We start from the raw sequence: 12500 nt of genomic DNA on the forward strand, positions 1-12500 counted from the left end.
CTATCTATCTATCTATCTATCTATCTATCTATCTATCTATCTATCTATCTATCTGTCTGTCTGTCTGTCTGTCTGTCTGTCTGTCTGTCTGTCTGTCTATCTATCTATCTATCTATCTATCTATCTATCTATCTAGCTGGCTCCCTCATTAGCTAACTTCAAATTTAAACAGTTAGCTATTTATTCGTTTATCTGTATCTCTCTTTATCTACCTTTCTGCCAATCTATCTCTATCTCCATCTAACCGTTTGTGTTGTTGTCAGTCAGCCTGTTCGTTTGACTGTTTGTCTGTGTGTCCTATCGTGAAATCTCATCAATATTTGTATTCAGCTGGCAAGTAATCTCGCAAAATAATTAAACAGACATCTTGACGGCGACTTAGTTTTGTTTAGGCGGAAACAATATTTTGGCGATTAAATTAAGAACTGCGCGTACTGTACTGTGGTGATTGTGCCTGAGATAGTGTAGATATATATCTGTGTTTGTGTGTGTGTGTGTGTGTGCGTATATATATATATATATCATGCATATATACATAGATACATATATATATATATATATATATATATATTATATATATTATATATATATAAATATAGATATATATGTATGTATGTATATATATCTATCTATCTATATCTATCTATCTATCTATCTATCTATATAAATATATATATATATATATATATATATATATATATATATATATATATATATATATTATATATATATATGTATGTATAAGTATATAACTATGCGTGTCTGCAGCGCTCACTGCGTAAGGGAAGGAAATCGATAGCTCTCAGACCCTATTAACCAAATAAATAAAAAAAAATCGATCCAGCTTGAAAGTAAATTACCTTACACTAATCACGTTATTGATCTCTGTCAGCCTACCTACCCGGAACAAATATACGAAATAAAAGAATACAAAAATAAAAATAAAATAACGTAAAATTAAAATAAATGAAACAGTTTTGGAGATTCCAACTGTCGATCAGAAGACAAGAGCGCCAAAAGCCGTGGAACTTACATAATTCCACGTTTTTGGTCTCTGTCCATCTTGGGTCTATTTTAGCAACAAGTTGTCATGTTATACAGGTAGTTTTGTTCAGGTGACTTACATACGTTGTTCTTGCTTCTTATAGTAAACGTACATGGATCTCCGTCGGTGCTGTCGATGACCATTGCAGTTGTTCCAGCCACCGAACAGACTGTCTATTGAATTAAGTGGCTGAGTAAAGACGAGTGTGTGTGTGCTGGCCTTGTGCTAAAATTTGAAACCAATATAATCCATAATCCCCAAACAGAATCAACGTAACGCAATATATAACAAGGCAGAAGCGGCGAACTGACAGACTCGTTAGCATGCCGGGTAAAATGCTTAGCGACATTTCGTCCGGCATTACATTTTTGAGTTCAAATTTCGCCGAGATCAACATTGCCTTTCAATCTTTCGGGGTCGATAGCAGAAGTACCAGCTGTGCAATGGGGTTGATGGAAATTTTCTGGATGCATATTCACAGTTTCAAGAAATCTATAGATGACTTGAATGTTTATAGTAAACAGAATCCAAGAAAATTGGGGAAGGTCACCAAGGACGAAAAGTTTTGAGAATGGATAGGTTTGGATATGTTTGTAAGCCATTACCAACAGCTTGATCAACTTCTTCATCTTTCTCTACTCTCTGATGAATGACAATAATCCAAAACGTTAGATTTTTTTCTCATTGCTGTTATGAACTTTACCAGTATTTTACGAATTCCTCTTTAGATATTTCGGAGGTGTACTTTCCTGGCACTGAGATCGTCTGTTGAAACTAAAACGATTATATTGCGGAAGACACATTGCCAGACATTCAAAAACATGCAAAAGCGGTCAACTTCACTTAAATATTTATTATTTGTTACATGGTGTCAACATTTTCGACGCTCGAACTGCGACCTGGTCACTGACATCATTACACTTTTGCATAATCTTACCAGTTAACAATCTCTGGGTGTTTTTGAATAGCCAACATGAGTTTTCCACTCTGTAATCGTTTTTAGATATTTTATTAACGACCGGGACTCATTCACCATTCTTTTCCTATTCCGGACTTTACTCTTTTAAGACTAGAATTGGAGATTTACGATAATTAAACTATAATGTAACGTCACTATCTTGATGAGTAAATTTTGATTTTCCTTTAGAAACGGCAGAAAAATAATAGACGTTGTTTATTTCCCGTTGACACCCAAAGAAACTTGCTTCACCTACGAATATAATTTAATCTTTAACGTTCAAGCGATCTCGATAAGCAATCTTTGATTGATAAAACATTCTGTACAGACAGCACAGAACTTAAATGACTTTCTGGATGTCAGAGTTTATAGACACGAGCATGAGTTACAGCTTTTCCCAAGCAGGTAACTAGAACCTGTTAAAATATTTTCTGGCGTTCCAATTACCTGAGATTAAGTTTCATTTCATGTTACCTCGTCCTACTTAATTATTTTATCACATTTCATTTTCGGTATCTGATTGTTTATCAGTTTCCAATATCTGTGCCTTGATGACATTTAAGAATTTATGTGTCCAATTAGCAGTTTTATTAAAATCAAGGTATGACGAAGGGAATTGATAATGATAAATACACCGAATATCACCAGAGTGTACGTAAGTCGGGAGTGACTTCGTTAATTATATCTCGATCATGATTAATAAGTCTGACTTAATGATTCTGAAGATAACCGAATTATTTATCCAACGAACTTTTGTCATATGCAAATACGTATAGACAAATACATACACACATATGTATGTATACAAAGTACTATACATATACATATACACACACCACACATATATTATAATATATATATATATATATATTATTATATAATATATTATATATATATATATATTATGGAATATATATGTATGATATACACACACGTGTGTGTGTGTGTAAATGCATGTACAGGCAATGCCCCAGCATGGTCGCAATCAAATGCCTTGAAACAAGTAAAATATTTCCACTTTAGTCAAAGTATTGAGTGCTATACTAGATATATTAAATATACTAGCTGACCCCATGCCGTCAATAATGACGGCTAATTGTAGCATTTTATATGTAAATAAGGTACATAATAATAAAGTACATAATAATAAAGTACATAATAATAAAGTACATAATAATAAGGTACATAATAATAAGGTACATAATAATATGGTACATAATAATCACACACACAATCATTCACATACTTTCCTTGTACACACACACAATCATTCACATACTTTCCTTGTACACACACACACACACACACACACACATACTCACATTGAGTTGAAAAGCTGTTTGATTTTTCTTTCCAGCGTTGAATATTCACCCTCCCACTACCACATTACCATCACCCTATCCTTCCTTAATCATCTATCACCCCTTCCTTCCTCATTCATATGTTGTGACGGAGAAAGGACACAAGCGTATCATTAGAGTAAAAGATACATTTTAATATATCTCTTAACTCTTACATTACGATTAACACTGCTGTACGCGTGTGTGCACATATGAACACATTCGGTGGAGTGGTCACGTTCGAAATATACGCTATGCATAATGAATGCATTTCTATGTGTCTATAGTTATATGTATGCGTATGTATGCATCTATGGATTTGCATATTTTTGCATGAATATGTTAATGAGATTCTTTTCCTGAGTGTGTATGTAATTGTGTGTGTTTGAGTGTCGGTCAGTGTGGTCGAGAGCTGGACAAGGCGATTCCTGTGTGTGTTTGTGTTGCTTAGTATGTACGTGAGTATGAATACATAGGCACGCGAGTCATTTCACACACACACATTCACACACACACACACGCACACACACACACTCACGTACATATATATTATATATGTATGCATATACACATATGTCTATGAATGTATATCTATATATTATATGCACATATGTATATATGTGCATATATGTGCATATATGTATGTATGAGTTGTATGTATGTGTATATATATATATCTTTTAAATGTATTTACGTACGTATGTCTCTTTCTCTCTCTCTAATATATATATTGCACACACACACACACACACACGCGCACCACACACACACACACACACACACACACACAACACACACACACACACACCACACACACACACCCACACATATATATATATATGTTATGTATATATATGTATATGTATATATATAGTACATATATATATATGTATGTATATATGTATATATATATATATATATATATATATATATATATATATATACATATATATATATATATGTATATATATATATATATATATATATGTAAATATATATATATATATATATATACGTATGTACGCATGCACACACACATATATATATGGATATGGATGTGGGAATAAATTACGATGGATGTACTTGTGTGCATGTGGATATCTGCAGTGCATGTGTGTGTATGCATGTGTACGTCTATGTATTTGTTTTTTTTTTATAAATAACAAATAAATCTAATATAACAAAAAAACAAATAAAAACTAAAAGTAAATAAAAAAAAACAAAAAAGAGAAGGAAAAAACATGTCTGTTGTTATTCAGTTGCAGCGTTTCTGGTGAAGCGTCTCACAGATTGTTTAATGTTTCCGGAGAACTGACAACGGAGCATGAATTAATGGTCAAACTTCGAAACAAAAATCGTCCAGTCGACGGCAGATGAAAATAACAACTAAGGAACTAAGAAAACACTCATAAAAGAGCAGCTTCCGAAAACTAGTTTCCTTCTGCAGATTTATGGCGATTTTTTTTGACAAAAGTAACAGATTCTTCGGAAAAAAAAAAGAAGAAAGTTTTGTTTCAAGTGGAGTTTAGAATAGATTAATAATTTCGACTCATTATTTATAGATTGAAAAAGTTCAATAATTATATTGTTGGCTTTTTGTTCCGTCAGCTTTAATCAATTTCCATGTTCCCCAAGAATCGTTGGAACACCGGACAAACTGCTTACCGACATTTTGTCTGTCATTACGTTCTGAGTTCGAATTCCGCCGAGGTCCACTTTGCCTTTCATCCTTTCGGAGTCGATAAAATTAAATATCAGTTGAGCACTGGGGTCAATGTAATCGACTTACCCTCTACCCTCAAATTGCTGGCCTTCTGCCTAAATTTAAAACTAATATTTGGATTAAGGCGGCGAGCTGGCAGAATCGTTAGAACACCGGACAAAATGCTGCTGCTAAGCATTTTGTCCGTGATTACGTTCTGAATTCAACAACAACAACGGCGACGACTTCAGCAGCAGCAACAACAACAACAGCTAATAATCTAATGAGCTGTATACTGAGAGTAGGATGTGAAATGAGGAAGAGGAATTGAACTGTTGGCTGGTTGGGTCACCGGAAGACCTCCGACAATCTTCCACGTTCCTGGCTCTCGGAGTGTCTGAGGAGGTTTGGAGTCAAGGAGAGGATAAAGAGGTTTTTGGAAAAAATCAGTAAGAGAAAGAGAAGTAGAACTAACATGAGCAAATGAATTGCGAGGAAACGTGAATGTAGTCAGGGGAAGATTTCAAGGAAACTTGCCCTTGTCCTTACTCTTCGTCATTGCATTAATCCCCTTGAAAACTGTACTGAGAAAATCTAGGCCTGCTTTTATAAGGATGACTTCAAACTAAATAAAGACCTGGATCCTCTAATCCAGACAGTAAGAGTATTCAAAAAGGAGATTGGAATGATGTTTGCGGTTAATAAATGTGTAGAGTTAATTATGAAAAAAGGACACAAGACAAACGTTGATGATGCAAAATCACCACAAGACCGCTATGGAGCAATGAAGAATATGGATACCTAAGAGTGCTGCAAGGTGATAGGAATAATGGAATAAGAAATGGAAGAGAAAGTGTACCCAACGTGCAAGAGAAGAACTAAGGAGATGCTCGAAACAAAAGTAAATGGAAGAAATATCATTAAAGCAATAAGTAGATGGGCTATGCTAGTATTGAGATGCTCTGTTACTTTTCTAAAATGGACCAAGGTCGAAGTACGGAACTTAGAAGAACTGGGAACCTGCTCCAAATGCACAACTCACCCGACTCTGAAATTAATAGCAAACAAGAAAGAAATGAAGCAGGTCTACTAAACGCAAAAGACATCGTTAGTCCTGCGATATTGGAAGTTGAAATATTATGTTGTGCAGTGTGAAGAAAGAATACAATCGGCGCTTAAAGATGCCCATAAATTTATTGAAACAATAGAATTCATGAAGAGAAGGAAGAATAGGAGTGCAAGCAGATGGAAAGAAATAGAATTACATGGTCAAATGGTGGAAGTAAAGAATACTGGTTCTGGGTGACGAATGGTGACTTGAAACAATAGACAGAAATGCTAATTATAGCCGCTCAGTAACCAGCCATTAGAGCAAATCTGATGAAGGCAAAGATCAAGAAAAAAATTTGTCAGACATCAGAAAAGAAGATGAAGATATCCATCATCGTTTTAGTGAATGCAGTTAGCTAGCACGGAAAGAGTATAAGCGCAGTCATGACTGCAGATGAAAGAGTGCATCGAGATGTTAGTCGAGTGTGTTGCTTCGAAATAACAGGAGAGTGGTATGAGCACGAACGAAAGGCTGTGATAGAAGATAAGAATTACAAGATCTTATGGAACTTCCCAATAAAAACTGACTGTATTGTTGAAGCAAGAAGACCAGATCTGATTAAGGAGGGGAATAACCAAACAGTAGATTTTGCTTTTCGTTATGATAACAGTCGATGCCAAATAATTTTTAAAAAAAATGAGAAGTATCAGGATATAACCAGAAATGTGAAGAGTTTGAGGAAGACTAAAACAACAATAATTCCTGTAGGAAATGGTGCGTTTGGCACAACACCCAAAACGGTACCCAAAAGCTTTAAAGAGATTGGAATTAAAACTCGCATTGGCGACCTGCAGAAAAGTAGCATCATATATTCTACAAGACTCCTTAGAGAGATCCTTGAGATTTGAGGAGACTTGTTGTCACCAAACCTTAAGATAACATTCGTGTTCGTTGAATTGGCATTTAATAGCTTTATAGTAAAAATAAAAACAACAAGAATAATAATAAGAGGAAGAAGAAAATGAAGAAAGAGAAGGAGAAAAAGGAGAAGATGATCGGAAGAAAATTAATAGTCACCTCTTCAAAATTGCTGTTGATTGCTGTGTCTAGAATACACTGGCAGTGAGTCTTGTACATCATAATGAACGTTTCCACCTGAAAGGTAATAAAGAAATCAGCAAATAAATAAATAAATAAATAGATAATAATAATAATAATAATAATAATAATAGTGGAACCTGAAAACAGAAACAATTCCTATCATAGTAGGCGCATTAGGCATGATAAAAAAATATTCAGACAAATATATAACAAAAACACCAGGACTTACAAACACATATAACATACAGAAAATTGCACTACTAGGCACTGCACACATCCTACGCAGAACACTTTCCATACAATAACCATCAGAGCATCACAACAAATCACAGCACATACCCAAGGCACACAGAGCTGCGCTCGGTAGTGAAGTGAAAGCACGCTATAAAAATAAAACTACTGAATAATAATAATAATAATAATAATAATAATAATAATAATAATAATAATAATAATAATAATAACGGTTTCAAAATAATGGTTCAAGTTAAGTAGCTTTAGGAGAAAAGTGCCCAGTGCTTGATTGATACTTTATTTTATCGATTCCGAAAGGATGATGGGCAAAATCAACCTCAGCGGGATTTGAACTCTGAATGTGAAGAACCAGAATAAATACCGCTTATCATTTTTTTATGGATACTGTAACAGTTCTGCCAACTCCACCGTCCCAACAGAACTGGGCCTCATCCGAGATTCGAACCTGGACTGCTAGTATCCAAAGCGAGAATCAAGTCGCCATAGTAACAACAATAACAAAAGCAGTAGCAGCAACAATAACAATCTAATGAGCTGTGTACTGATCGAAGGTTATTAAATGAGGAAGAGAAATTTAGCTGTTGGCTGGTTAGATTAGAGGAAGGCCTACGACCAATCTCGCACACTCCTGGCGGCACATATCAACAACAACGACGACAACAGCTGCAGCAGTGGAGGCGCAATGGCCCAGTGGTTAGGGCAGCGGACTCGCGGTCGTAAGAACGCGGTTTCGATTCCCACCCCGAGCATTGTGAGTGTTTATTGAGAAAAACACCTAAGCTCCACGAAACTCCGGCGTGGTGGAGGACTGGGTGAATCCCGCTGTACTCTTTCACTACAACTTTCTCTCACTCTTTCTTCCTACTTCTGCCACAAAGTAGAGGAACCATGGCGTAACCCACTATGGTGTGGCAAACTTTCAGACCCTAGTCTAGATTGCGAATCCTCTGTACCCCAGGATGGTTCAGCTCTCCACCCGTTAAAAGCCACCGTTTACGGAATGAGGATAACAACGTAGCTTTCGCGCCCGTGCAACCGCCAGTCTATCGCGTATGGTGGGTGGATCTTCAAGTAACTTAGAGTAGGCTCGAATTAGAGATTATTCTTTGTGGCTAATGGTGTGAGTCCTGATTGGAAGAAGAACAGCAGCAGCAACAGCCAACAGCAACAACAACAATAATTGTTATTGTTCGCAAGGGCGAAAGCCGTTTAGGTAAATAGAACGAAGTAAACACCATCGATGGATTAATAAGTAACCAACAAAAATAATGATCATGAGAATATTTAAAAAAATAATATTCCCAGTATAGGAGAAAACCACCAAGCGTATTTCGCGGAAAGCCCCCACCACAAAGGTCCAGATTGTTCCGCAATATCCAAGGTATTTATGATGCTGATGAACTACAGCGAGCAGGAATGAAAGAAATAAATGGTAAAGAGAGTAGAGCAGAAGAGTAAAGGAGAAGAGTGAAGCAAAAGATTCAGAAAAGGGGGAAAAAAAGGAAAAAGGAAAAAATACATTGAATACTATGCTAACAATAATAGGCTTACAATTATATATTTCTTTACTACCCACAAGGGGCTAAACACAGAGAGGACAAACAAACGGATTAAGTCGATTATATCGACCCCAGTGCGTAACTGGTACTTATTTAATCGACCCCGAAAGGATGAAAGGTAAAGTCGACCTCGGCGGAATTTGAACTCACAACGTAGCGGCAGACGAAATATGGCTACGCATTTCGCCCGGCGTGCTAACGTCTCTGCCAGCTCGCCGCCTATAGGCTAACAATTATAGGCACAGGTATGGCTGTGTGGTAAGTAGCTTGATTACCAACCACATGGTCCCGGGTTCAGTCCCACTGCAGATCAACTGGGTCAACATTTTGTCCGGCACGGTTCCGCCAGCTCACCGTCTCAACAGCCATCGTCTACTAAAATATCTCAGCTCCCACAATACACCAGAAGAAACCACAAATAAACAGTATAACATAACCAACACAGTCTGTACTTTGCACATCTATCACCTTCACCGAAACCGTTTCACACCAAGAAGCAATGTATAGTGTAACATAAACAGGCTATACTTTAGACGATTACTTCCCAATGAAATGACACAAGCACACACTCGTACTTAATCGATATGTGACAATATTAAATTAACACCAATAACTCACACAACTCACAACTAGACAGCTATCAGACACGATAATATATAACACAATTCACACAGCGCACAGTTTACACAATCACCGCCTAGCATTAAATTGAAAACATGATAATAATAGTTATAATAATAATAATAATAATAATAATAATGATAATAATAAAAATGATTACCATTTATTGGGCACAAGGATTCTACACATAAAATAGTTTACGTTTTATGTCTATTGAAGTATACATCTAAAATTAATGGGGAGGTGGAGGGAAATATGAGACACACAGATGAACAGTACATGGTATAATATATATATAAAGAGGAAAACAACTGGTTTTAAATCTCTGAGCGAGAAGTAGTAACAGTGCTACAGAGTAAAAGCTATTTGCCAATGTAAAGTGGCAGTCCTGGTCAGGACGATGTTACTACCTTTTCTTTAGACCCAGGTAAACCTATTTTCCAGCTGGCTACCGATGCACAGCTGCGTCCTTATACCTCGAACAAGGGAGCTAAACGGTACCTGTGGACCATTGTTTCTGGGTTATTTCTCTTCATCGGCACAGCGTAACTGTTGGCTCGAGATGGCAGCACTAGGCCTTGCTCGAGGTATATACTTTTATAGTGACACACAGTTACTGATCTCGTAAAGAGGAAAACATTTAGATTTAAATCCCTGAGCGAGAAGTAGTAACAGTGCTACAGAGTAAAATCTATTTGCCAACTTAAAGTGGTAGTCCTGGTAAGAGTGAGTGGAGACATAAGCTCCTTTGTTCGGGGTATAAGGACGCAGTTGTGCGTCGGTAGCCAGATAGAAAAGATGTTTTCCTGGGGCTGAAAAGGAGGTAGTAACATTGTTTCTAACCAGGACTACCAATGTATTGGCAAATAGATTTTACTCTCTCTCTTGCCTCTCTCTCCCTCTCTCTCTGCTCTCTCTCTCTCTCTCTCTCTATATTATAATATATATATATATATATATATATATATTATATATATATACATGCAGCACCAACAGCAAGAGAAGAATTAGAATTCTGGGGAGAAGTAAGGACAGGAGAATAATAAGCACAGACGAGATTCCTGAAACCAGAAAAAGCAGCATCAGAACATTCGATGGAACTCATATCAACTCAAAGAAATATCTCAGATGACAGAATAAAGAAACGATAGAAGACTTCTGACAATGGGAAATATCAAATTCCTTGTTGGAATAGTCAACAGGTGTCCATTTTATGCGAGTTAACCATATTTCATAAAGCACTGAAAGAATTGGAAGCAACGGCTGATTGGTTCCCTGAAGAGAGAAAATCCCTATTTTAATTCTCAACTAGCAAACCTTAAAAACTAAAGACACATAACATGTCTTTCTATGTTTTACAAGACTTTAACGGAAATAACATCAAAGAAGATAAAGAAATACCTGGAAAATGGAAACTTAATTGTAGAAAGAAACAAAACAAAAAAAAAACAAGAAAAAAAGGGATGTTGCAAAGACCGAATAGTTATAAGGATCAATGATGGATTAATGAAACCATAACGGAAGAGTGTAGAAGGAGAAAGAAGGGCCTAATTAAGGCATGATTTGGTTTTGAAGTCATATCTGTTAGTTACACATGGATCCGGGAAATATTAGTAAGATAACAGAAAAAGAGGAAATTATAGGTATTAGTATAATCTTCACTGGAAGAGGAACATTACAAAGAGAATAACTTACACCACTTGTTTTGTAGATTGAAGTTCATAGACAATAGAAACACTGCCACAGACAGTACAAGAATTTAATAGATTAATTTATATGAGATTAAGATTAGAAAATATGCAAGACTGACTTTTAAGAGAGAAAAACCAAGAACACTAATGCAATGGTAGATAAAGACATGAGGATAAAGTAATTAAACTTACAAACACTTAGAAACTAATAAAGATGAGTGCAGTTCTTAAGTGAAAATAAAAGCTAGATTAAAACTTTTAAGAAAGCTAAATACGAAAAATAAAATATTAGGAATCAATACTATAGGTGTCCCAGTAATAAATGATAAAATATTCTCAATTGGATACTAAATGAATTGGTACAACTAGGCAGAAAAAAGCTGGTATCTAATTTACTTACGAGGGAAGCAATTTTGAAGTTAAAGGGATTAGTCGATTACATAGAGCCCAGCACATGACAGTAGTTCATTTTATCAACTCCAGAGAAATGAATGGTAAAATTGACCGTGGAGTGGTAAAAATAAAAATAAAAGGGACAAATGATGCAAGGCATCGATCCCAGTGTTTCATTGGTACTTAATTTATCGACCCCCCGAAAGGATGAAAGGCAAAGTCGACCTCGGTGGAGTCTGAACTGGGGACGTAAAGACGGGCGAAACGCCACTTAGTATTTTGCCCAGCGTGCTAACGTTTCTGCCAGCTCGCTGCCTTAATAATAATAATAATAATAATAATAATAATAATAATAATAATAATAATAATAATAATAATAATAATAATAAAAAATGCCCTGATGCAGTACCAGGCAGTGGCTCTCATGGCTTCTGATCTTAACTGATTGGAAGTGTTATCATGTACATTGTTCTGTCTTGGTATAAAAGATGGGCTACAGCAAATATTCTGCTCAATACCACAGATTTGCTTGTCAGTTGTTTGACCTTAACCAGTTGAGCATGTCCCTTAGTGACTGACGATATGTGCATCTCTGATTACGAGCAGAAGTAGTGGGGGAGCATCATAGCCATGTGTTGAGAGGGATTCTTTGGGGTTTGAATAATTCACCTCTGGAAACATGGGTGTTTCGTTCAACATCCTTAAACAACCCTTATTCAGGGACATTTTGAGCGGGATGGGTTACTCGACCAGAAGAAAATTCTAACTGGGCCCCACCTGCAAA

The 12500-nt window shown here is 36.1% G+C and overlaps 1 protein-coding gene across 1 annotated transcript in view; it reads right to left on the reverse strand.

The window, feature by feature from the left end:
- Window positions 1-12500, reverse strand: part of LOC115220306 (DNA-binding protein RFX6-like) — a 97054-nt gene that overhangs the window by 49207 nt on the left and 35347 nt on the right. Inside the window, exon 8 of the mRNA XM_029790410.2 lies at window positions 7174-7251. Within this exon, the coding sequence (XP_029646270.1) occupies window positions 7174-7251 (78 nt within the window). The remainder of the gene's footprint in view (window positions 1-7173; window positions 7252-12500) is intronic.

Source organism: Octopus sinensis, linkage group LG16, assembly GCF_006345805.1.
Source record: "Octopus sinensis linkage group LG16, ASM634580v1, whole genome shotgun sequence".
Lineage (NCBI taxonomy): Eukaryota > Metazoa > Mollusca > Cephalopoda > Octopoda > Octopodidae > Octopus > Octopus sinensis.